At 37.9% G+C, this 27,199-nt stretch overlaps 4 protein-coding genes and 1 long non-coding RNA gene across 9 annotated transcripts in view; 2 read left to right on the top strand and 3 right to left on the bottom strand.

Annotated features, from left to right (window-relative positions):
- Positions 1-425: 425 nt before the first annotated feature.
- On the bottom strand, positions 426-4,435 carry LOC111328784 (galactosylceramide sulfotransferase). Its single transcript, XM_022933284.2, has 2 exons — positions 3,313-4,435; positions 426-2,390 (listed from the first exon to the last, which is right to left on the bottom strand). Exons 1-2 carry the CDS (start codon positions 3,432-3,434, stop codon positions 1,055-1,057), a joined length of 1,458 nt encoding a protein of 485 aa, XP_022789019.1. The 5' UTR covers positions 3,435-4,435; the 3' UTR covers positions 426-1,054.
- Positions 4,436-6,230: 1,795 nt separating this feature from the next.
- Positions 6,231-9,705, top strand: LOC111328782 (uncharacterized). Its single transcript, XM_022933282.2, has 2 exons — positions 6,231-6,957; positions 8,932-9,705. Exons 1-2 carry the CDS (start codon positions 6,349-6,351, stop codon positions 9,082-9,084), a joined length of 762 nt encoding a protein of 253 aa, XP_022789017.2. The 5' UTR covers positions 6,231-6,348; the 3' UTR covers positions 9,085-9,705.
- On the bottom strand, positions 9,148-21,432 carry LOC111328827 (ras-related protein Rap-2b). 2 transcript variants are annotated; one of them, XM_022933349.2, is made up of 5 exons: positions 20,914-21,426; positions 15,013-15,069; positions 12,212-12,285; positions 11,647-11,829; positions 9,148-10,947 (listed from the first exon to the last, which is right to left on the bottom strand). In XM_022933349.2, exons 1-5 carry the CDS (start codon positions 20,990-20,992, stop codon positions 10,594-10,596), a joined length of 747 nt encoding a protein of 248 aa, XP_022789084.2. In that variant the 5' UTR covers positions 20,993-21,426; the 3' UTR covers positions 9,148-10,593. The 2 variants fall into 2 exon arrangements, with proteins under 2 accessions (XP_022789084.2, XP_022789085.1); XM_022933350.2 differs by lacking the exon at positions 15,013-15,069 and having other exon boundaries at positions 20,914-21,432.
- Positions 14,940-27,199, top strand: part of LOC111328826 (neuropeptide FF receptor 1) — a 33,117-nt gene continuing 20,857 nt past the window's right edge. The window contains exon 1 of one of the 4 annotated variants that reach the window (XM_022933336.2): positions 14,940-15,094. The gene's annotated coding sequence lies outside the window, so the exon portion shown is untranslated. Of the gene's footprint in view, positions 15,095-18,515; positions 18,735-18,814; positions 18,834-22,862; positions 23,046-27,199 lie in introns of those variants that run through there. The other 3 variants (XM_022933339.2, XM_022933341.2, XM_022933337.2) reach the window with 3 other exon arrangements.
- Positions 18,560-20,886, bottom strand: LOC148733570 (uncharacterized). The gene is made up of 2 exons (XR_015999993.1): positions 20,073-20,886; positions 18,560-19,244 (listed from the first exon to the last, which is right to left on the bottom strand). It is a non-coding gene; the product is annotated as an uncharacterized LOC148733570 (long non-coding RNA).

Below are 27,199 nucleotides of genomic sequence, written 5' to 3'. Positions count from 1 at the left end.
ATATGTCAACCTAAATGTGTCATCAAAATTTGGAATCAATGCGACTTTTAAGAGCCAACGGAATTCAAGGAAACATACTAGAACGAAACAAGTTCATGGAGAGCAAATAAATAGAGGTGCATCTTATCAAGAGTTTACAGGAGAATGGTCGAAACTGTAACTTTTATGTTTTACAAAAGGTGAAAATTCTCATTATCATGACTGTTAGCACTAAGGCGAGGGTTGATAAAAGAAGTGTACAAAAGAATATTTGTTTTTTGGTTAAACTTTAAAGACAGCGCGTACCTCTGCATTAATATTGTAAAAAGATTGTGGTTATTCATCGCGGTGAAAACCAACAATTACTGATGATAAAATTTTATGGTTTGTCTCAAAATGTTGCCATTTTTGTCATGTGGATCGCGACTTATCGACTACGTACGGACTGAAGAAAACCAACAGCTTTATGGTCAGTGGGTACCTCTCGCGAGACATGCGTGAAACAAAGTCTAACACTTCCATGTTAGAAAGTACATTACTCTCAAGCTTAGGTTTGGACATAAGGAAAGTAAGTGTCTCCTTTGAAAGACCTACTCCTTGAGAAGACAAAGGAGCAGCAGACTAGTTTAAGGACTTGTTCGATTTTCCCTTACTCTCATCGATCTACGAGACTTTTGTTAAGCCATTCATCCAATGGGCTACCATCGATCAACAATAAACAACGGCTAAAGTTTCTTTAAATAACCGGCCCTTTAAGTTTGGTTTCGTTTGGTCCAGGATTAAAAGTTGTCCTTGAATTCTCTTGAAATGGAGCGTATATTGAGGGGATTACCTTAGCGCAAGAGGAAATTGAAGGAAAAAATATGAACAATTAAAACTGTCTGCAAACCTGCAAAACTAAATCAGAAATCGTTGGCTAACCCTCACTTAGCTCAATCGTGCTTTGAACGAAGCAGTCGACTTGCCTCTCCAGCTCAACTTAAGAAATGTAGCAAAATATTTACAACAATCTTGACTAGTAATTAAAAAGACTGCACTTGCTCTTCCCTTGCGACCTCTTCCCACTTGCTCTTCCCTATGGCTTTTTGCCCTTTCCCTCTAAGGAGTCAGGCTTTGGCACAACGGGAGCTGCATCAGCTGATCCAACCCCTGATAGGATTGGATCATGCTCCAGATCACTGGCCATTTCCCAGTCGTTCTTAGGATCATCCAGATACTCCTCTGGTTCCTCGATTTTCTTCACTCGGTTGTTTATCTTCTCTCTGAAGTATTTTACGTATGAAATTTCATTTTTCATCATGTTTTCGCAAAGTTTTCTCTTCCTCTTAGGAACGTTTTTCTTGAGAGAATAGCCCTTCACGTAAACTCCAGTGTACGCCTCGTCCAAGAAGTTTCCCTTTTGCAAACAAGCTCTTGTCAAAGCTTCGTTTCTATGTCTAAAAATCTTGAGTTCTTTTTGAAAACTTGGTCCCTGAGCCTTGACGTTTTTCCAGAACGTTCTATTAAAATGCTTATACAGCATAAAATCTGCCTTGTTCCAGCTTTTTATATCCTCGCTAACTTCCTTGTTTATAACCTTCTGCTTCTGCTTATCTTGCCGCTCGTTCAACTTGAAGTACAAAATATCCTTCAACTCCCAGCATAAGAGACGTTTTAGAAGCAACAGGGACTCATCGAAATGCTCTAGAATCATAACCAGATCAAATTCTTTGTCCAAGAAATTTATGTATCGTTCAACCGCCGTCACATTTTGGAAGTATCGAAAGTCCAAACCAAGATCGAAAAGCATCGGGTTGCGTACTAAATTGAGGGCCAAGGTTGTTTTCATCAAAGGTTTTATCTCTTGAAACGGTGGTGGAAACTTTAAAAACGTACCCAGAGGATCTTCTTCGTCTTTAAAACCCAACGGCTTCGCAAAATGCATGAAGTTGAACACAGATTCGTATTGGGTGACCGGATCCCTGAGTATTGTTATGTAGCGACTGCTCTCCTTTGGAAATAAATAATTCATTGGCCTTTTGTTGAACCTCGCGTGATTGCAGAGAATATTTGCCCCAAAATTGTACAGAGGTGCACTGTATGAGACGCGAAATCTTGCTGGCCACAAGAAGGTGAAAAGCTGCTTCTGCCTTGGTAGCACAAAAGTCAAGTTATTCTTGTCTCCATATCGATTAAGAATATTTGTGATGGTGCTACTACCAGTTTTGTGAGTTTTAAGAAAGAGAACGTGATTTATCGGGGAGCAGGTTTGCTTTTTGTGATGTTTTGGAAGCTTTTGATTCTTAGAGCTCGGATGGTTCTCTGGTTGTGATGATATGTTTACAAACTGATATTCTGTTTGGTCTGCTTTCGGTTCTTCAGCCAATCGAATGTCAGCTCTTTTGAGCTGCAAATTCCTTGTGTATATTACCCTGTTTCAAGAAATCAAATTATATGCGTCATTTATCGGTTGTGTAGTTCGTGTAGTTCACCCCTAGCTAGTAAATCCTAATTAGAGTGCTTTATTGCCTATTCAGCCTTTCTTTATGCAGACACAACCTGTTCTATCCATGGCAATAATTTCATTTTCTAAGCTAAGAATATCATCGAGTTTTTACAGGAGAGAATAACTCTAAGCAAATACAACCCTGTGTAAACCCTGTTCAAACGACCCGAGAAAAATATCTGCTATTTTTAAATCACCTGCAGCTCGATAGGATGTCTATTCATTCAAAACGTAAACATCGAAAGCCATGTTCGTGCCTTTATCCAAGAAATATAAATTCCTCATTCTACACAATAAAATTTAGAATAATATAATTGTGAAATGTGTTAACCATTCTTTCCGAAAACCGAGGAAATTTGAAATTTAAGTTTAATCTAAACTGTCCTCGTGTGTAAACATTGACTTCATTTTAGGCAATAGTCTAGGAGGTTTGAGAAGTTTAAACACTGATTTATTTTCATCAAATGAGATTGAAATAGCTGTGGTTCTGCGGTATCTTTATAAATTCGGAGACAATTGATTAAACGAATTGGTCCTCTAACACGTTGTTTTCTGAATTTCTATTTAATGTAACAGCGTTTAAAATGGCTTTCGAGGCCGGGTCGAAATTGCTGGAAGGCTACTATCCGACATTGAAAAAAAAAACGCTCAAATGAGGACAAGAGAACAACTAATAAAGCTTTGAAAGTGCAGCTGTACTATAAATCTGGAGCAAAGATTAACACCTGCAAGGATTTGAAAATATTATTGACTTTCCTGTCGTTTGAATAAAGGAGGGCAGAATTTTTTTTATCTGGAGAAATGCCTTTATTTTTATCAAGATATGTACGAGATCTTTTATTACTTACTTGTGTTCTACGGTAGGACAACGAGCTGTTGACGGCAGATTGTTCACTCCATAAAAAACGATGCATATCAATGAAATTACGGAAACACAACCGAAGAGGGTCTTTATATGAAACGCCATCATCAGGTTCGTCACCGATGAATTCACATTTCATGTTTTCATGTTTGTCTTTGGCAACCCAGTTCTTTAGACTTGTCAATTCACGCGTGCATCGACTTAAATCGCTTTGTGGCCACTTTCCCCTTCCAAAGGAAGACAAAATCTCTTTGTTTATTCCATGTGTGAATGAATGAGGCTGCGTGTTTTCAACTGTCTCCGATTAATCATTTATGGTATATGGCCATCCTTTTGTCCATAGCATCCGCTTTATAGATCGAGTCGACCACACACTTTGCCTTAGTGATCCCAAATCTTAATATTTTAAGATATCCATTTCATAGTATTTCCAGTGTTAACCTCTCATCAAAATAACTAAAACCTCAAAGGCAGGAAGAAAAAATTGGTAATTTATGTAAAGAAGACTCGATCAACAGCAGGTTGCTCCGAGTGCTTGTAATTCAAAACGCGTTAAGTTGGAGCATGTGACCACCTAAAGGAGCTCGGGCCTAATTACATTCTAAAACTGCCAAGAGCAGAGTACTTTTGTAAATTAAGGGTTTTGACGTTGAGTTGATATATCTAACCTCTCTAACTGATGCCAAAAGAAAAGGAGAATTTCTGTCCACCATTTAACCTCGAAGTAAGCTTGTATTCAATGTGGCGTGGCGATGGAAGAGATCTATAAATTAAATGCAATCAGATTTGAAGTCATTTGAAATGCTCATGACGCCATGTCAAGAGAAGATAATGATACAGAGAAGGACGTTTCTGATCCAGGCCGTGAGACATATTAGTTTCACTGAAATCATTGATTTAAATGAGATGTATTTTCTGAGTAGTCCGCATCAAATGTAACATCCATTTTAATCTTCTGCAGTAAGTACTATTCCGTTCTAACAGTTGTGAAGAAACTCGTGGTTGGTATGGGTAAACTTTTCATATGTAATCATTTCCGATTTCTTCGAGTTCATTGAAGGTCTTTTGCCACAGTAGTTGGAATACTCAACTCATGCAATTTGCTTTGTTACTTGCCTTCATTGAACACCTGCATAACGGTACTTTTGTTGACCAATCCCGATTGTGGCTAAATATAAGTATTGATGGTCTCTCTAGAACATTGTTTTTCATCGTAGTTGGCAGCTGAGTTTGTGCTCGTAATTTCATTTTTCTTTCATAGGATCAACATCTCGTAGATAAGTAGAATTTTTAATTACTTCTCGATTTTGTTTTCTATGCTGCTCTAGCCCTTCCGTAATTGAGATAAGTATTTTTTATTTCAAAGCTGTCAGTTTAATCTCCGTTTTCTTAGTTGGAATATTCAAGGTGGAATCTCTTAACTTCACAGAGAAACTTTCCGCTCTTTTGTGTCCTTATTCATATATTGCAATTTGTGTTCTGATAAACCCACACCCATTTGTACCTACGGCTGAGTTATGAACACGTTGGAGTCTGGAGATATCTTTTTTCGGGAGACCGTACAAGAGACTCTTGCTGTACAATAGTCCAATTTAGATGACACAAAGGCGTGTACCATTTTTTCCGTGCTCGATTGATCGGGACAATGCCAAATATTCCCTTCTTGTTATCTGTCTACAGCGTCAACCTTAGCTAAAACAAATGTTGCGGGCTCTGAAATTAAAACATGCACCTTTGTGGGTCAGACTCTCGGATTCCGGGCTCTGTTGCTCTACACCATTGACATACTCTTTGTTGAGCAAAGTCATAACGAAATTCAAGCATAACACGCATCCTGCATACTGCTAGGATCAGCAATGTCGGTAGCACCCTCAGGCGAGCGGGGGCGAACACGAGGCAAACGCGAGGCGAGCGTGAAGCGTGGATTACGCGCGAGGTAAGCTTCGGATAACATGAAAAACCTGAAACAACAAGAGGAAAATTTATCTTGATTTGAGAGCGTCGCCTTATTACTTTAAGTTAGTTCTTAGTCCTTTAGCGTCCTGAAATTAAAGGTTGCAATGAAGAATTAATATAACAAGAACAAAACATTATCAATTATACAATCGAACCTGTACAAGCGGTAGGGCGCTAAATAAAGGTTCCACAGAATAGGGGTATTGTGAAAAACGGTAAAAAACGCCATTTTGTGCCTTAAGTGAAAACTTAACTATTTGAAAGCTTTTTTTCTTAGTATTATTTGAGTGGTCCCGCTTTGTGTGACCGTTCAATACAGGTGGAAGGCGATACAAACAGGCCGTCAGGACACAGAAAGGGTGACTAGGACCGCTTAATCAAGGAAGCCGCTTAAATTACAGTGTTTAAGGGGTAAATAATCAAGGCCTCTGACAACTGACCGCTTAATACAGGTTGACCGCTATATACGGTGCTGCTTGATACAGGTTTGGCTGTATTGTGTTTTCCACTCTGTTTTGCAGAATATTTGTCAGTCAAAGACTTCCATAAATGGATTCAAATGATTAAGCCCTTTGATTGGATGGGACCGGTTTAATTTTGGTTGTATGTGGTGCAAACAATGTAACTAGGAGGTAAACATTAATTTCACGCTTGGAACAATCGAAAACTGCTTTTGTGATTAAAAAAAATGTTTTTTTAAAATAATGATAATGAAATGAGGTGATAAAATTAGGAAAAAGTGAAGGTTTTTGCCCTTTTTTTTTAGCAAAGCAAAGATAAATTAATAAAACAAACTTCACGATTGTTTTCATAATCAGTCAAGAAACCCTGGAAAACGATATATTTCAGCTGCAACTCAAAGCAGACAGTACGTGGAATATTAAACAATGTTAATTTAAGAATTTAAAAGTAAGTTTCAAAATGCAAATGAATCTTGGAAAAGTTAGCAGCCACAAACAGCTGCAACGATAATGAAAGTCGTCCTGAATAATCAAATTACCTTTGGTCAGTGTAAACCGCTAGGTGACTGAAGAACTGGCAAAGAACACACCACAGTGAAAGTAGAATGCTTTCTTCGCAAAATCACTTCTTACGCATAAAATTCATACTACTGTTGTCTGTATATTTTGGAAGTCTGTATTGTGGATTGATTGATGCGAAAGAAAACCAAGTGAAAAAATCTACTGCTGTTGCTGCGATTAAAACGTCATTAACTATGAAGATTGAACCTTCTATGAAGATGGCCAGATTTCGAGAGAACCATGCAACTAAGACATTAGCGGCAAGCTTGGAATTCATGTCAATTTATTCCACATCCAAAGTGTCAACAGGACAAGAAACAAGGAATCTAGAAAAGTCAAGTTTTTCTGAAGCCGTAATGCGACAGTCACGTATAACAAAACCCTGGCGCAGTTCTACTTCCCTAAGCAGCAATGCATTGACTTCGCGAGTCAATTCAGATCTACCGCATGCTAAAACGTCCATAAATTTCTTGCCGAAACTTCCATTTTCTGTTGTTCCATTTTTACCGAATCGGACAAATCATTTTCAGTTGAATTCGACCGCCGCTCCAACAACGCCGACCTACGATGAAAATGGAGACTGTTCCTCGGAAAAAACGGTTGAGAAATCATGCGACACTTATGTAACCAAATGGGTCGACTTTTACGTGAATGTAAGTATTTCTAAATGTTTCAGAACTGAAATGCTATGAATTATAGTTATTTGTGATGTATTTTAATCCTTCTGGCCTTTAAATATGATGTTCTCATATACATGGGTAGAATGAAGCAAAAAGATGCCGAAAACATTACTTAGAATTCAAAATATCATTAGTTTTCGTAGAACAATTATCAATTAAATTACGATTATCATTAAAGGGTGATAACTAGTGTTATCGGATGAGAAAAACGACTTGTGTACATCTAATTTGGCGCTCTACTGAGCCATGATATCAATAGCCACACGCATATTCAAAGAAAAACTGAATATTAAGTGCCTACCCTAGTTGACGACAGCTTTGTAATAATCAAGCGAATCAAATTATTTCGACGGTTAGCAGATCTTACGATGAATTATAAATCATACTTATATTTGAATGCAACACACGTCCGTGATATTGCTAACTACAACGTACGTGGGAAGACGGCTCGATCAAAGTCAACTTAATTTCGATCAGGAGCAAGAAATTCAAAAATAGTAACCTGAACTGTGAAAAGGGAAACAGCAAAAAAAAAAAAAACAGCCATTGCGAAGGAACCTAGGATACGAAAAGAGCTTTTACTAAAAATTCAATGGCAGACCGAAAAAATACATAATCATTTAAGCGCTAAACAGGCATGCTTTGAACACCTGCCTCCTCAGTTACTTGCAAGGCGCGATAATGACCCTTAATGGACGTTGATCGAGCGTTTAGTCCATGAACTCGAGGAGATAAAAGTAAAATCAATTTCGAGAATATTAAAAAGAACATGACTCGACTCTTAAAAGGGAAAAATTGCATTCACCAGGAACATCTGCGATGATAATTTTCAATTGCAAGGTAACTATCAGTGTCTAAGTGACCATGGTGACAGACCACGGTTCTTGCATTTTTATATTGTTTCAGTTCTGCGTACATTATTTAAGACGTCCGCAGATTAAAACCGTCATCAAAAGTCCATTACTGCAGTTACAACGCAGACCTTCATAATTCAAACGTAGATCATAATTAGTCACTCATGTTGACTCAAAAAGAGAGGAAACTAAAAATTGAATTTAGTGAGTCTAAAAGCAATAACACCCTGAGGCAAAGAAAATATTTACGAAGAATCACCTATACGAGATCGAGAGGATCGTTTTACAGTATCCGCTGATCTAAGTAAAATATATATTTGCTTTGCTATAATTATTAAACTGATCATCATAACAATTGCAGCTATTTCACTTATTCCTCAGGATTATGCGGTGCTCATTTTTAAAATTAGAGCAACAGTATTGTAATTACTTCACCTAATGTGACTTCATCGAGAGATGATAACCCTCAGCAAATCAAAGTACTCACTTCTCGATAACCATTTTAAGCTATTAAACTAAACCAGCAATAATGTCTTTCTTTTTGGTAAGGAATTGAATTTTTTGTTCAACGCTACCATGTTGTTTCTCGAGGGGAGGGTGGGGTGGGAGGGGAAGGGAGAGTGTAGCGATCATAGTTCGTTATAGTTAAAGTGCAGAGGAAACTTCTCAACTAATAAGTGACCATAGAAGACATTAAAAATATATTTTCAACGGAGCTTTTTAAAAACGTAAGTTAATGCTCATCATTTCATTGATTTGTGCTCTGTTATCATGTATTAAATTTCAGTTTGGTAGTTGATCGGAAAAATTTTAAATTTGACTTTCCGAGACTTTGAGGACGTTAAGATTGTTTCGCCTCCGCGGGAGTGCATGCCACCTTTTTTTAGGTCATGACGTCCTGAAAAGTCATTTATTCCCAGGCTCGTTAGTATCAAGATATGCAAGTAAAAAGTGCCACTTTTAAAATAACTAGATCCTCCACTTTATTTAAAATCACCAAAAATATTTACAAAAGTTTGATAAAAACCCTAAAAATCGAAAAACACATTAAAATGTCCATTAAAAAAGTGCCACTTTTTGTTTTAATTCATAGATTGGAGGATGGATAATGCTGGCAGTTGTTCTTGTCGGAATTACGGTGTTGGTTTCAACTCATTTTCATGCCAGGAAGAAAACGAAAGAGTTGAAGAGATTACCGCAATTAATGTACAATGAAATACGTCGCAACCGAGGACGCTGGGTGTAGAAAAAAGCGCCAAAAAATTGATGAGTAAAGTATCGGAGAGACCTTCATCTTGCGATGGCCGAGTCAGAATATCATTTTACTTTATTGAGTTTGTTACACCGTAGTATCAGCAACTGGAGAAGAAAACAGGACGATGTTCTTTTTTTCCTAGTACGGTCTACGTCACTGAAGACATGAACGTAACATCAATGTTAGAGTTATTGTATGAAATGCCACACAGAACTTTAATATAATCTATACTGGCTCTAACGTTAAATGTTAAACTTCGTTTGAGCCAAAAAACTGCGTTAAATATTAACTATAGTCTGCGCTTTAAGTTGTGATTTAGCACATGGACTTGACGAAAGTGGTAGACCAGTACGCTATCACAATTTTTTGCAATGCAACAGCATTTTTGTTCAATAAATGTAAGAAATGGTGCTCATGCAATCTACCGTCATGTAAAAAATTATAACATAACCAACGTAAAGCGCGCGCTCTGATTGGTCAATTTAGCGTCCACCATTTGCCCATGGGTGTACGCAGCTGACGTGAGCAAATGCAAAGACTATTTTTCCGCGCGCGCTTGTTTTTTCTGGTCACGTAAGATTTGTTAAATAAAAGGGAACTCTTTAGCTACAATGTGTTAATGTTATGTTATAAAACAAATGGTAAACACCACAGCGTACACTATTGAGTTATGGATGCACTTGGGACGTTTGCTAAGCACTTAAGAAGCTAGAGTCGCTCTCGGCTATCGCCTCGAGCGACTCTTACGATTCGTTCGTGCTTAGCCGCCATCTCGCGTGCATCCATAACTCAATAGTGTACGCTGTGGTGTTTACCATTTGTTAAATATAGCAGGGACAAAAACTAAGGACCGAAAGCTCAGTTTTAAGCCAGCCTCAATGCAGGTGTTTCTATAATGCTCATCAGCGTCGCCGTTTTGCTTCACCTTTGTGATATTTAAAAGTACCATTTAAAGAGGTCGCAAACAGATATGACTTTCTTGTTTTAGCAACATGATATTAAAATTAGTACTCGGAGTAGAAAAGATTTCTTGACACATTGTCGTAGCATCTTTAGAAAGGTTGATATTTTATCTAAAAAAATTAAAATTTTGTAACATGGCAAGCTTTTGTAGAGTTCAGGATATAAGTTTCAAAAAGATGCAGCATGCAACTACGAGACACATAACGAAAGGCTTCAAACTCATGAAGACTTAAAACTACACAATTCCAGCCTCAGAGAACTTCAATTCTAGATTAATTTATGTTCCTTTTCATGTATATCAGTGTTTGAAACCTCCCTCAGGTAAATCACGATCGTGAGTCGATGGACCAATAAAGGTCATAATGAAATTTATACTGAGTTGTCTGACCTTTGGAGAGGGACCTCATTCATCTTGCCACTGAATGATACTGACTTAAATCCTTCATGGTATTTCGTACTACATATTCCATTATAGGGTTGGAAAGAGATTTTTATCAAGAGATTTTTACACAATAGACAAAACTGCGACACAAAATTCTATCCATCAGTCGTACCCAGACTTCTTGCTCCACAAATAAGTGCCCTAAATCTTCCAGTGGCTCTCCTTGATAGCTTGGACTTTGTCTCACCTGTCCTTAAAGCCTGCAGCCTCTCTTTATACTTCCTCTCCTTTAGCGACAGATTCCGCAAAGAGAATCTATGTCGATCTTTTATGAAAGCTTTTCGGACAGAGTCCGCTCTAGATTCCCTCATCTGTTTTGCCAGGTTGGCAAATACTTCATCGACACCGATGTCATTCTTGGCAGAGGTTTCAAAAAATGAGCAAGATAAGGTGGCAGCGATTTTTTTCCCGTTCTGATATGAAACTTCTCGTTCATCGTCTAAGTCGCTCTGAGGACAGACAAATAAAATATTAAGAATACTACGTATGATGCACGATCCTCGCAGTAGAGAGTGCTATTTATGCAATAGCGAAATTCAGACCTGAAAAAAATCAGGCCTGTACGGGATTCGAACCACTGACGTCTGCGATACTAGTGCAGCGCTCTACCAATTGAGCTAACAAGCCAACTGGGAGCAGGCCGTTAAGTTGATTCGTAATAAACCCGTGGTGATAAATCAGATACGATGAACATATGAACTTCATATATTCATCGTATCTGATTAAGAATGCTGTAGAACAGAAACCAGGAAGGAATTTTTTTCGCCTCCAGCGACAAGTATATGTGAACATCATTATGCCTGTTCGACTTTTGATGTCGTTATTTGAAAATGAGGACACAATTTGATTCAGACTGCAGCGTATTAGTGAGGGAGCTTTATTTTTCTCTTTTTTCACTGAATCCCGCCAGTAGGAGACGTTATTAAGATTCTCTATAATTTTAAAAATTCTGAGCTGATTTCAAAGAAATAAATGCAAAGTGAGAAAGACTAACAACTCAAGCAGATACCACAAAACAATTCACCCAGTGTAAAGACAACAGCTCAAAGACGAACAAAACGCCATGCACAATCATCCAAATTAAAGTACATCAATCCATAGCAATAACTACAATAACAATTAAGAAAACATTGAATAATTTTGCTCACTTTGTTTCCAACCAAAATAATGGGGATTTGAGGTATAATCTTGTCCTTTTCTCCTTTGGCCGCAACGATCTGTTCATGGAAAGATGCGATTGCAGTGGAACTGGAGCGGTCTGTTATGGAATAAACCAATAGGAATCCGTCCCCATTCTTTATGTATTGGTCTCTCATTCGCCGGAACACGTCCTTAGATGAAATCATTTACAAGTCAAACACATGAACGTATACGTGAATGTAACAAACAATTCATGATAGGACAGAGAAAAGGGCAAAGTTGGCTTGAAAGAAAATGCAGTTCAAAACGATGATTTATCAAGCGAGGAGCCGAAAGTTATAAATATCATGTGTTATTTGTAACTTTTAATTATTTTAAAAGTATCAAGTAAACTCCTCATCACGAGTTGGAGACCAATGTTACCACAGGATTAAGCCATAGCCGTTTGGTGCGCAAAGTCACGGTCCCAGCATCAAATTACCGGAAGTTGAGAGGGTAGGTAGTTTAATCTTCGAGTTAAAAATGGTTGTGCTTCAAGGTCGTGGGAGTGCAATGGAGGTTGGATAAACTCACGTTTCCTGCCGTGTCAACCACCGCAACTTTGATTGGGTATCCATCCACTTCAATATCAGTTTCGTAGTTATCCTCTTAAAAATAAACCAAATTATAGAGACATTTTAAATACCCATGTTCCAGTGGATCGAATGGTTTTTAAATAGACTTTTGCAGTTATTTGTTTCTGTCACCTTTTTTAGCACGGTAAGAGCTATGCTAGACCAGATTTACGGAGAAGTTGTACGTTAAGACGTTAAAAAAATGATGTTGAAATTGTCTTAGTTCGCATGGAAGGAGATCATACGTAAATGGCATGCCTTGCTTGAAAATAAAATGAAATATACGTATGATGCACGATCCTCGCAGTAGATAGCGCTATTTAAGCAATAGCGAAAATCAGACCTGAAAAAAATCAGGCCTGTACGGGACTCGAACCACTGACCTCTGCGATACTAGTGCAGCGCTCTACCAATTGAGCTAACAAGCCAACTGGGAGCAGGCCGTTAAGTTGATTCGTAGTAAACCCGTGAAAGTGATAAATCAGATACAATCAAATATATGAAGTTCATATATTTTGAACTGCGGTATTAGATATGTATGATGCACGATCCTATATATGAACTTCATATATGAAATATATACTTGATATATATGAAATATATGAACTTCATATATTTCATTGTATCCGATTTATCACTTTCACGGGTTTATTACGAATCAACTTAACGGCCTGCTCCCAGTTGGCTTATTAGCTCAATTGGTAGAACGCTGCTCTAGTATCGTAGAGGTCAATGGTTCGAGTCCCGTACAGGCCTGATTTCTTTTTTTCAGGTCTGATTTTCGCTATTGCTTAAATAGCGCTATCTACTGCGAGGATCGTGCATCATACGTATCTAATACCGCAGTTCAAAATATATGAACTTCATATATTTCATTGTACCAAAATGAAATATCTTGGGAGTACATTTCTCACATGGAGGAAAAAACTATGCACCATATAAAAACAGCAAAAGAGTTATCTGGATTTACCAGATGTTGTCATGAAGACAATCTCGAATGATCAAAGAAACAATGAATCTTTCCAAGAGAGGATATAGTCCTGTCTTAATTCTTCTCAAGAATTTTCGTGTCTACCCACGTGACGAATAACAAAGAGAAATTGATGTTCAGTATTTTTTTCTCCCTTCTTTAAAATATAACAAAGGTAAGTGTTCTTATAGCTTTCAAGGCACAAAACGTATAAAACTGGGGAAAATGCAGATGTCGTACCACAAGTGCTGACTAAATGCACGTTTGTTCCGCCTCCTGGTTAGCTCAATTGGTTAGAGCGCCGGATTGTGTTGTGCGGGAGGTCGAGGGTTCGAGCCCCGGCCGGACCAATACTCATGGTCTTAAGATAACTGAGGAGAATTTGCTACCTTTCTATAGGCGGATTCATGCTGACGTCATTGTTTACATTTTTGCTCATTTGCATACGGCTTTGCGTAAAGAAGGAAGCATGTTAGATGCAAATTGACTTCAGGCAGCTAAAGAGCTAGAAAACCTTAGTACATGGTGAAATTTTTAGCTCTTTGGGTGTAATATTCAAGGAGAAATAGTCCATCAAGAACTGCAAAATTTCTGGGTGGCAAAAGCGCTAATGAGCTCATACATTCTATATAAAATTTTGAGTTTTTAAACCCGTGTTGCACAATAAGTATTCAATGCATCAGGCTCGTATTGATTGGCCGAGTTAATCGTACTTTGACCTTTCGATATTCAGAACTGATCTATTCTTAGCTCCATCAGAAACTGAATTGCTTATGCTAATGAGGCAAATATTGTAAACAAGAATTCCCCTATAACATCAAGGAAATGGATAGATATTCTAGTCTTCTCGGATAAGGACGAATAAAATGGAGGTCCCGTTTCCTGCAGGGTTAGGGGAAGGAGACGTTAATTTCCCACACACGAGATTACTGTGTGATGGATGTCCTCCCCTGGGGTGGGATGTGTGTGGGGGGGGGGGGGGGGGAAAGGTGAGGTCGTTAAATGGACTAAAGCGGCTGCCAGAGGCGTCTGATAATGCTGACGTCCGATCTCAACCTTAGTAACACTGTAGACCTTAGCAATTCAGCCTATGCTGCTATTAAGGTATCGAATCATTCACTTTCACTTTCACTGTTCTCAGATTCTAAACAAAGTGTTTTTGTTCTTGGTTTAGTTTTGTGTTCCTGTTTTGGGCTGGGATCGTGTTCTGGATTTTTGTGTAGCACGATTTTGCAAAGGCATTTTGTTTTGAGAACAGTGGGGGTTTCGACTGTTTGTGGTTAGATTGCAGTTTCTTTGACATCGGGTTTTTCACTAAGCCGTATGTTTTGGGTTGGTGGTTTGGGTGTGCCAATATTTTATAAATTGTAGTGATTTTATTCTAAATGTTTTTTTATTTTGCCATATTCCTGTTGGCCTCAACAGGTGACGAGCCAATTCTTTCTAAAACAAAAGGGAGAAAACGACGAGTCAATGAAGAACTCGTTTAAAACATTTCGTGCGGGAGCTATCAAATCTTCAGCAAAAAGGTGAACAGCGTTTTTTTTAATTCACCTCCCAAACATTTCATTAATAATTTCAGCAAACAATGAAAGGCACTCGGTACAGATTCGCTGCTAAAGAAATCAAATCAAACTCCACAGGACGTCGCTTTCAAGCGCTAATTCAATTTGTTTAAAAATCCGCCTAATTGAACTTATATAAATCTCATCTATCGACCTGTTACGTCATGTCTATCTTTCTGTCAATTTAATATCCAATTTGACAGTTGATAAATCTGTCCAACGTACCTATTGTGGGGTCATAGCTGTCCGAGAACTCTTGGCAAACGTATCGAATGCTCAAAGCTGAAAATCAAGATAAATGAACAAGGTAAGTCTACTTATGTCAGCACAAGCGATGAAGTGGCTGTTGTGTCTATAGTTATGTTGTTATATCAACCCTCGGAACTGTTGCCTCGGCGCGCGTGGTTTTCATATGAAATTCGAAATGTGGCTAAGGTATAGTTTTCTCTCCAATCCTTAAACAATTATTTGTCTTGATCGGGACCAAGAGGAACTGACATCGTCATCAGATACTTGTAATGATACAACTCGCCTTATAAAAGCTGTATTCGTTGATTTAAGCATTCACATTTCGGCTTTGCGTTCCTCTTAAAAGAACAATTGACACCGTGGCATAACTTTTCATTATAATGCGCTGCGAAATGTTTCTTTAAACTCACATCTGGCACATCTGGGAAAAATTCCTTGTTAAATACATGTGATCGTTTCGAAACTTAGGAATATTTAAGTTTACAATTAGATTTCAGGGAAGCCCTTAAGTCTTCATTAAAATGAGTATTTCTATACTTATAAAAAAAAATTATTTTACATCTTATCTTAAGATGAAAAAGTAAACAACGATTTGTCGGAAGGGGTGCTTTTTGACTATGATAACAAAATGGGGTATCTGTACACGTCGCCAACCGCAGGGTCATCACCGGTAATTGCTGCACTTAGATCAAATCTTTCCTTGATGTTTTCAAATCCTTGATATACCTTTCGTCAAAGTAGCGAACGATGTTTGGAAAGCAAATGAAGATTAATGGTGAGAGCATCACAGCGGTCTTTATGATTATGATGAAAATTTGACTCTCACTTTGACGAACAGATTGGAAGATAAGTTCTATTCACATTCGACCTCGTTGAGAAAACGTTTGAAGTTATCTCGTGTTTCTCATGCAGGGAAGCACGTCTGAATCAGTTTAAAATATCTCTAAAGCCGAATCTGCTTTGCGATAAAACGTACAGGCAGTTTCATTTCTTTAATTTTACTATTTGTAGAGGGAAATGTAGGCGACCCTTTAAAAAAGGATATTTTGATACTTGAAGTTCAAGTGAGAGTGTCAAGTGCGCTTTCATCACCCCCACTGACTTACGAAAAACTCCAAATAACGCAAAAGACTTGAAATTGTATCTTGTGGACATTTCAATCGGTCCTTTCGTGGCCTGATTTTACCTCTGTGAACAAACGATTGTCAAATTAACGATATTTTACGCCGCTACGTGATGAAAGTATGCACTGAAAACAACACGCAATACCCCTCTCTGCGTGATAACTTCAGATCTCCTTTGTAAACGGATAGCATTGCTTAAAGCAGCAGCGGGCACTGAATAAGACGTAACGCTACTTCTGTGTATTTAAACAATAGATTTCAGTGTTAATTTAACTAATTTTGTTAATTTGGACAAGCAAACACGTATTTGTGTCAAGAGTAATAAGCAGATATTAGTGTGGACTTTTCGCTCCACTGTGCCATCTGTCTTTTATGGCATTCAAATTTGACCTCTTTAGTAACATCTTTTGAGAGAGGTATTTCACAAATCTTAATTTTATTATAAGTGCAAAGCTATAATTATACGAGCAGGTTACCGCAAAAAAATAAACCACCCACTTTCATTAGATCGGCTTTCATCCTGACTAACTTGAGGCATCCGCGTTGAATGGGACTGCGTGATCTCGATCTTGCTATTTATGCCTCACCCTTGATCAGAAATATTTATGCGTGAAGCCTACTCTCAAACTTTTATTCACGGCCATTACAACTCTTAGCGTTATAAATGACATCAAGAGGCGGTAACTGTTTACACATTATGCGTTTACTAAGCATGCAAAATGAGCCATGTTCTCGTGCGAGACGATCGACGATCGGCTATCATCTTGATTTAAACTCATCAAAGACTAAATATACTCTACCAGATTTAGGAAATAAGCAGTTAACATTATCCGTCTTTGCAGACGAAACTACATCAAGTCAAAAAGATCATCGAATTGTGGTGTATTGTACTGTGCCCTTCAAAAGCTATCTGTTGTCATCATTTACAGATCTTAATCAAAGATTAAATAAAGTGCCTTTTGTCTTTTTATCGAGATTGTAATGCTCCGCAAACATTCCACTCCTTTAATTCGCTAATTAAAAAGACACCCAGTTGAGAGACTACCACTTTCAGGTCACGTTTTTAAAAAAAAAAATGCTGAAGCTTAGAATGAAACTAAAAAATAGATATTTCTAGTTAAATCAAGATAATAAGCAAATCAAGACTTTTCTCTAGTGAATCATAGCATTTGATAATGATAGAAAAAAAAAACAGTCATCGGAAGATCAATTGCACGATTACTTAGGATCTAAACCACGAATTTCCGGTTGAGTGAAAGTAGATGGGTGATATCAAAGTTGTAGTTACACAAAAAAGCTGTCGATATGATGTTTATTCTGGCATTAATCTTCAAGTGTATCATCAGGAATTATTGTTTAGGGTTAAAAACAGTCGACAACTTTTGGCTGGCTGCAATAAGGCTCCGTAGGCACAGGAGCCATTCAGTGTGGAAAATATTGCATTTTGTGACAATATGGCCTTTGTTTTTCTTGGAGATCGTTGTTTAGCTAGCTATCGTGTCCAAATGGCAGCGATTTCACATACTAAAAGGGTCGTAAAAACTATTTATTGAAAGCTGTCAGAGCTGCATTTCAATGAACGATTCAGTACAGCGTTGTGGACAGAACCTAAACAAATTAGACAGTGTTTTCTATTGATGCATATGTATTTGATGATTCCATTTTTAAAAACCGCACACGAAAAGACGAATTTCAGGAACTTTTCCCTCATCAACTTCCTGGAGCACCACTTTGAGTTTTAAGAGGGGAGAGATGTTCTCGATTGTCTTCAGCAGGGAACAAAATTTCCTGGGTCGAAATAGGCGTACAGTGATTAAAAGGTTTCCCGTTCTCCCGTTTCTGTCTACATTTCGGGCATGTTTCCCAATTGCCTAAAGTGATTTGAATAGACGATCCTCTCGGATTGTATGGCGATCACGTATTTAAGGTGGTAACACGCTGTGATCTGTGCTTCGCCTCAAGTATGCTGGTGACTTGCAACGATGTCCTTAGTTGAAGAGGATTTAAAGAAAATCAGGAGCGCATTGTCATAATCCAAAGGGTCAGTCGGACGAATAAGACTCAAGCACTGTAAAAAGGTCTCCCGCTCTTTATTTCCCAATCGTCTCAAGGTAGAAAGTATTTTTTTTAAATAGAGAGTTTAAGATTTCGCGTGTGTGTATGGCAAAAATGTATTTCCGCTAAGCACTTCGAAATGATTGATGTTTTTGGAAACTTCAAAAGAGAAAACAGGTGACCATGTCTTGGTGAAATGCCAACAGCGGGTTCGGTCAAGAACGAGCAAAACAACCTGAACTGTGAAAAATGCAATTTCAGGGCCACTCCGTTGGCATCAAGAGGGTAATCAACAAGTGTAAAACTGATTCGCTGATGTGTAAGATGAACACAGTTCACAAAAAGTCTTGATCAAAGTTTATTTGGTCTAAAAAAATCTAATCGTAAAAGTTCCTTTGTTTTCCGTCTCGTTTATTGGGGTATTACTGCGGTTAACTCAGCAAGTCAATAGGAAGGCTTTAAATCTACCCTGTGGATTCCAAATAGAGGACAAATATCGCAGTTCAGAGAGAATAAGAGGTAAAGTCACTTGTTTTAGAAATTTGAAGAGCTTAAAGAGTAACATAGTCCTCGAGAGCCCAACAAATGCATTTTCAAGTGAATCAAATAACCACTCAGGTAATGTGCCAGTACTTCTGCTATTTCTACAAGTAAATATTGTGTTTCTCCTTACAACATTGGCAAACGTTTTTCATTCTGCTTGAACTGTAATCAACAAATGGAGCGTGTAAACTATAGAGCAAAGTCATTATCCAGTCTGAAAAAGTTGTAGGCTGTTTAAAGTTCTAGCTTATTTCAGTAGTAGCTATCATCATTTTAGACGCTGACTGAGTGACTAGTACGTAATTACGCTGATGGAACGATGTTATGTTGAGCGGCAAACGGTAGCATAAATGTGCATAGAATAACTCGAATACTGCGTCGCCACGTCGGCATGGGGATAGCTAGGTTAGCTGGGCTTCTCAAGTTTTACTTCAGTGAGTGTTTGAGTGGTATGGTTTCTTTAGCAATCTCAACAAGCTCTTGAAACTGGCTCCATATCATATTAGAAACAGAAAGGTTTACAAAATTATTTCATAGTTAACACAGTAGTTATGATCAAATTCAAACATTCACTGAATTGGTTAAACATAAATGTACATAAGCAGGAGCCCGCCATTATTGGGCTTCAGACAGCCTAAATCAGTTACTATGGGGTTTGCCGTCGATTAACGCACTCAGCTTGAATTACTACTGAATAATCATTCATAGAATTCCAAATTCTTAAGGAAGTGAAGGTAGCTGTTTACAGCAAGAGAGCAGGATCTTCAATGGTCAATAAAACTGCAAGAAATAAATACTTTCAAACTGGATTGATTGCCATGAAACCAACTTCGTAACCATGGCTAAAAAAATCCGTTTAAGAACTGAATTAAAATCTGTTTGATTGGATGTACCGAGGCAGAAAGTTTCCACAAATTATTGTGTTCAGTGATACTGTTACTTTTGTTGTTTCATTTTCTTATTATTGGGGAAAGATGGCTGGCAAGATCAACCTTTTCCCTGTGATTGTAGCCTTCCTAAGAAAGTAAACGCACACGTTATGCCAATTGTTGGAGCCATCTTAAAATTATTGTGGGATGTTTATCGTCTTCAGCTGTAGTTATTCCGAAACAAACAACAGTAGCACCGGGAAACAGTATGATCACCTGCTAATTCCGAGTAACATCCAAAGCGATCTGAAGAAATCTTCACCAAGCGCTGAACGACCGAAGATGTTCCGAAACAAACTAAAGCCAAAACCGAGGAATATCGAGTAACGCTCAGCAGATTTCGTTGTGAGATAAGGGGTCGTTCGAATATTATTGTTACACTCACCCACTCAACAGGACAACATTATGGCTTCGCCTCCAATAGGTAGTCTCCCTCATAGGAGGCTGTTGTCCTAATTAAACGAAGACCCACACAAGTCGCTAGCGTGACATTCTTTACGACTTGTTTGTCACTGATCAAAGGCCACCAAGGAAGACTAGATATTGGTACACATTAGTATCTAAGCACGTCGTTGACGCAAAAACGTGTAAATCGTGCAAAACAACCCTGATGATTCCAATTTCCTCTTCATTGCGGCTTAGTCATATCTAATTTGAAACAGATCTTGCTGGCTAGGAAAGTGACAGCTAATCTAGACACTTTTGCCGTCATCAATGTATGTTTACTCGACACCGTTCATAAGATATTGACAGGGTTAAAATCCGATGAGGTTTTTTTCATGGAAATTTTGCGAATACATAATGTCTATAAGTTTATTGAGAAAGGAACGCTTGCATTTTCCCCGCAAACAAAATTCTTGCGTGCAAACTACATTTAGATAACTTGATCGTAATCTACCACAAGGACTCTAGGTCACGTTTGAAAGTTTGGGTGACAGCCTCTGGCGAATTACTAAGAAGCATTCATTATCATGTAAAATGTTTTACTTTCGTTTCTTACAATGAAAGATCCCTTCGGCAAGGTATTCTATCGTATATGGTAAACGAAACTTATGGAGTATAAGTTGCAGGCTTTGAGATTGTTAGATTCAATTATCCGCAACACTATCACAGCTATGAAAAGTTCGTTATATTGCAGAAGATATCGAATCATAACAAATTGCACTTTCACTTAGCACCAGTTCAGCAACAGCTATAGATCAAAGCTTTTAAGTCATACAACTCACCGGACTTTCCGACACCTGCTTCGCCGAAAACGATGACTTTGAACGGTTTGCAGTCCGGCATATCGTGATTTTCATTCATTCTCGCTGGTTTTACCCTCCTCTCCAGACTTGAAGTTTCGTTTTGGCTTTAGACCAAAACAAATGCTACGATTTCCGAAAACTTTCCCAAGCCTGATGAAAACGACTATGAAGCTTACAGACCAAAACAACACATTATTATCTTTGCTAGAATAACCAATCGAAAGATATTGTTTCTTCTGTGCTTTCTTGAAGCTGAAGCAGCATTTGTGGAGAGCGAAAGTTGATTCTGACCTCATTGCGGAAGTCGCACCGTGATGGAAAGCGTGAATGTTCCCGTGACATAACAATAAACATGAAGTATTACATTTCAAGTTCCCGATGCTTCTTTTCTATACGGTGTTTGTATCGGAATGCATACGCCCTCGACCACAAGAGAACTGACGAAGAATAAAGTGCTTTTCTTAATTAGTTTTTCTCGCATTTGTCAAGAGATTTTTTTCTACGTACAAGACTTCAATTCTCCAGTATATGCAAAGGTAGGAAACAACAGCCGGAAGTAGTCTATTTATTGAAGTTCCGTCATGATTTTAAATCCCCTAGTACTTAATCCATCTCGATGCTTCATTCGGCAAGAAAAACAAAGAGAAAAAAAAAATGAAAAGTCACTTATGCTCTAATCTAATGGCATTTGCATCCTTTAAAAAACTTGAAGTTTCGTCGTACCAAACATCTTTTGTGTTTAAACTATTCCAAAAACAACAACAGCAAACAAGTCTACGAACTTCGACTAGCCTCCACTTACTAAGCTACTCTCTTGGGTCACAGCCAGTTTATGGTCTCCCAGTCATTGTAACCAGCCTTTTCATCATGAATTGTATACAATATCTGAATGCTTTACTGATGTCTTACTAAATAGATCTCTTACAACTCAGCGGCGGGGTATTGCAGTGCAGAGTTAGAAAGATCGAGGGGGTAAAGTAAAGAAATAGTTCATTAGTATAATTGGAAATTTTGGTTTGACCCCAAGATTTGACGTCAGATGCAATACAAGAAGTTGACAGAACTAACCTGTTCACTCGAAGGGTTGAGCAGGAGGCGTGTTCAAAAAAAAAATTAGGTTCTCATCATGGCGTGCCTAATTTTTTTGGCAAGCAGCCCGATCGTAGCCTTATGGACGTCCTAAAAAACTATGTTATTGTTGTTAACGGTGGTACTATAAATTGTTGTTGTTGTTTATTTACTTATTTTTTGGTCTTCATTAATTTTCTCAGGAATATGAAAGTTAATTCTGGAGAGGATAAGACGGTTTTCGATAGTTTGAAATATTAAGACAAACTTCTTAAAGATGCAAGAACGAAATATTATCATAGTTTCCTCTATTTTGACTATACACTAAATGTCGGTCTAACCATTTCAATTCAGCTGGGATGGAAAAACTTTTGCAGTATATATTTATACGTGTCATTACTGACTACCAAAAAGAAAAGAATGTGCACCGCTCACTCTGATGTTAATTTTTTTATTTTGGTTTGCTTTTTGTGTTTTAATTTTTGTGCAAATTATGTTGCCTTGAAAGCGACAAGTGGACGAGCTATAGCGGGTGAGTTATTAACATATCCATCGTGATCTGTAAGTCGTTGACAATTCTAGGAGTCAAGTAACACAGCTTTCATCTGCGAGAAATATTATCAGTCAAGGCCCTGAGGGACCTATCTTTTATCGTCGGCATTTAAAGTAAAGTAAACTCTGCGATGACTGAAGGTTGCGAAGACAGCTTAATGATAGCAGATGTTACTCACGAGCGCAACCTTGGCCCCTTTTGATAAACAGCGAAGATTATTTTTCAGAAGGCCACGTCTAAGTTTTCAAATGAATCAGGTCCTTCAAAACAAGTCGTTTTCTTTTGTCGAATCGGAAGCGATACGTGATCAGGTGATCCTTTGTGAACGTTTTAAAAGAGCATTCCTGCCAATAAATCATGAGATGCAATGAAAGGTTGCGGATAGCTCTGGAGGAAACTCATTTGCCACATGTTCACACTTAAATCACTTGACTTCGGTGTGCGGTGGCCGTAGATTTCCTACTTAAAGCCAAAAGCTAAAGGACCAAAGGTATTTGTCTTTGTCTTTTTTTTCTTTTTCGGCTATAGAAACGTTATGACAGACTAGAGGAGCAACACTTCAACAACATAGGATCTATTTTCTAAATGATGTGGTTTCACTTTCTGCATTCAATTATTTTTAGGTAAACGTTCATTATCTTCATTATACTATGATCCGTTATCTCAGATGTTTAAAACGTCTTTAGAATACTCAACTCGTTACTTGTTGGATCTTTGTTTTGTAATTGTAGAGTTATGCACCAGAACACTGCTTGAAAATCAAACCTGAAGTGACAAGTAGTTCCTTAGTAACATCTTAATAATGGCTCTTATCAAAATATTGTTGTCGAAGTCATTTGTATATTCTACGTCGTGGCTAATTCATTCTTGACTTAGTTCAAATGTGAGCAAATCTCTACAAAGGGTTTGTACAGTGTCGATCATATATTTTATTTACCATTTACAGATTTGTTTTGTGTGGATCATATCTTCACTAATTATTTACCGTTACGCTGTGATTAAAATTATTATCTTTAACGGTAAGGCTTAATCTGTCAGCCAACTCATTCATCTGTTCAATTAGTATTTTCTGTCTACTTTACATTTAAAGAGTACATCACGTCGTTAGCAAAATTAATTTGCAGATTTTTGCAGATTTGTTTCCTTCAGACCTTTGTCTTTGTCCTAACAATACTGGTAGTTGTGTATGGATTGCAGTGAGCCACATCTCCAATGGAAGTAGTTTTTTGGATCCAATTTTCAAAGAATCTTATCTATTCAATCATTCCAAGCCTGATTTCGTTAATAATATAGTATCATTCGGAAGATCTCATAAAATGACAACAAAGATAACTGAGGCCCTCAAATTTACGACAACACTTTCAAAATTACCTCACGTCCTAACTCCCCCCAAATAAACTATATCTGATTACAAATTAATGCAGTTTGTTTTAGTAATGTACGTCAGTAAGGTTACAGCTCTTCGTTTCACTACCTCAATTCTATAAATCGCGGCCCAGTAAAATTATTTCAAGTTGCATAAATTCACAATACTCTCCTCTCAACATACCCTGTCTTCGCTATTGTCACTTACAGTATGTAAGTTATGATATCAGTAAGGCCATAAAAAAACGTTGACGATCGGCATTCGTTACCTCACAAATTGTGTTCTACGATTTATAAAATATATACTTTTGAACCCACTCTGAGCTACTTTGTCGAAAGAAATCCGATTGCCCCTCTCAGTCAACTTAATTTAACGTAACTTGAATATCTATGTTCGACTTGAAAGACTGACCTTTTTTCAAAGTCCCTCGGTAGTCTGGAAAAGCCGGAATCCGGAATTCCGACGGAATATTTCAACGTCTGTTTTTTTAATTCAAAACATCTCCGATGATTTTCCGAAGAGCGTCGAGCTCCGAATATACCCCGATGATTAACCGAAAACCATCCGCCGAAGTTACCCGGAGATCCTCGAGGAACAACCGAACCCCCGGCTTCATTTGTTTTTTATCGACTTTTTTATTTCATCTTTTGTTTATTTTTAATTGTTAACTTATCTATTTTTTAACGGCCGTGAAACTAAATAATAAACAGCAAATCATTGGTCAAATTATAGGTTAACATGGTCAGCGTCCCTTTAATCGAGATCTCGATTATTCATTAAAAGGGTAGAAAGAAAATATGGCAATGCCTTAGTCAGTGTGCCATTTACACAATTTCAATTCCGGGAAAGCACTGCTTAACGAAAGCGATAAGCTCTTCTGTTAAAGACAAGCCTCTCTCATTCCTCCTCAACAAACCTTGCAGGTTTTCTATTACGAATGCCAAAAATTCACCAGGCTGTTCTTCGCAAACTTCACGGATTTATTCTTCACTTAGTTACTATACTCACAGATCACGTCTCTATCCTTCTCTATAGAAAAAAGCAACCAAAAAATCTTGGCAGGTTTTATCTTATCAGTACGTGCGGCACACCCTAACACCTAGATAACGATATCAGCCAACAAATGGACCGGTTAATTGATCCCATTACCGACACTGAAACCACAAGCGAAAAGTTGTCACCACGCAATCACTTATCTTACCAACTTGTCACACAATCTAACTTAAATTGTCTCAACATTTCCAGCTTACCTCTCCGAAGAGCGTACGAGCTCCGAATATACTCGAAGATTAACCAAAGATTATCTGAAGGTTTTCGAAGTTACCCGAAGATCCCTGATTTTTTCAAGGCCTGTTTTTAATTTAAAACAACTCCGAAGATTTTCGGAGTGGTATACGAGCTGTGCATACACTCCGAAGTTACTCGAGGATCCGGCCTGAGGAACAATCGAACCCTCATGAATATGGTCGAACACTTATGAGGAATTAAGAAAACGCTAAAAAATATATTTTTATGTTAGTTAAACGGAATTTTTGATGGTGAATTTTGTCTTAGCCAAGTGATAAGTGCATGGATATTGGGTAAATTCAAATCAGTTTGTTTCCGGTTGGACAGTTAACCACCCCGATACCCCACTCCTTTCTCCTCGTCCGAAGAACAAACAACGATCGAAAACGCAGGCCTTGTGAGTACTTGGCGTGCAGTAAAATGCGTAATGACGCCATTGTCTAAAAAGTGATCGCGAAATAATTTTTTGAGTTAAAACTTGAGATAATAACTTAAATTTTGAATAAAAATAGGGCGACAAAAAGAAATTCTTGTATATGCGACACGTTAGGTATCACAATACTGTATGGCCACGTGTATAATCACACTATCAGCATGATGTACAATTACTGCGTCGTAATAGCGACGCACGGTCGAGCAAGAAAGAGTAAAGCATTTGCGCTAAGTCGATTAATTGTTCTGCAAAAGGGAGTGGAGAAGAACGTACGCGGATGTTGTATCAGGTATGTTCTATTGGAAGTTTGCTGTTTTACATTCCTTGTTCTAGATCTCTGGAGATTTACTGTAATTTCCTTTCATTCGGAGCTCGACGCTCTTCGGAAAATCATCGGAGTTGTTTTGAATTAAAAAAATAGAAAATATTGAAAATAATGAAAATATTTGAAAATATTCGAAAATATTTAAAAATATTGTTGAAATATTCCGGCGGAATTCCGGCGGAATTCCGGATTCCGGCTTTTCCCTCACACCTGCCATCAATTTTCCTTCATTAATAGTAGCTCAAAACTACGTGTGGTCTCGAAGACGTTCTGAAAATTAGTTGCGTTTAGCTTCGTCGGAGTTTGTCTCAATCATATCATGGCCCAGGAATGTGGAAAAAGTAAGCTAAAGTCGATTAGTTAAGCCAGTATCGTCAGAGCGGCCTACAGACCTTACGACAAGCGAAATTCATTTAGTATTGATCTGGGAACCTTGTTTTTTTAAAAAATCGATTGAAATCGGAATTCCAACCATCAAGGGAGGTCGATGTCGCTTAGACCACAATGTACAATACGGGAAAAGACACTGACCGACGTGAACGCATACAGCCTTTGTGGGTATTCTTATGTTAACTCTCCAAGCATTATCGTAATTGCAGTCGACTTCCGTATTTAGCCAACTCTTTTCTGTTATTACCTCGATACTACTTTTTTTTTATTCAATTGACCTGCAGCCATGGCTACTAACATCAAGTTGTCCCCCAGAAACTAGCTTTTCCGTGTGATTTTACAAAGCTGGACGAGTGATGTTTTAGTAATAACCATTCGCCAGAAGCTGTAACGAGCTCACGATACGAAATATTTCAGATCCCTTTTCGATATCTCCTTTTTTAGTACTAGCCCGCAAAAATGCCCCAAGTTTAAAGGGTGCAAAAGGTAACACACTTCTACGAGAGTGACTGGTTTCGAATTCAATATCATTTTACAAGGGGATGAAATCCTAGGAAATAACAAGATAAATAGTGAGGTGTCATAAAAGCTGCCTAATGCTGATTGTGCATTCTTCTGATATTGTTCAAGACGGTTTTTTCAATTTTTCTGCAATCTATTCAATTCTGAGTATTCACTTAAAAGAATCACTCCTTGATGCGTTATCGTTCATAAGTCAAAGTATTATTTGTTTCATTTATTCATGATCAGATTCCTCAACGAGAAACAAAGAACCTTTTTAATGTGGACTTGTGGTTGAAATGGCAGTGAAGCACAACTAGTATTCGGAAACATATGTCAAAG

The sequence above is a fragment of the Stylophora pistillata genome, chromosome 4, assembly GCF_964205215.1.
Source record: "Stylophora pistillata chromosome 4, jaStyPist1.2, whole genome shotgun sequence".
Taxonomy (NCBI): domain Eukaryota; kingdom Metazoa; phylum Cnidaria; class Anthozoa; order Scleractinia; family Pocilloporidae; genus Stylophora; species Stylophora pistillata.
The sequence above is the reverse complement of the archived record's forward strand: the minus strand, read 5'-3'. Positions and strand labels throughout refer to the sequence as shown.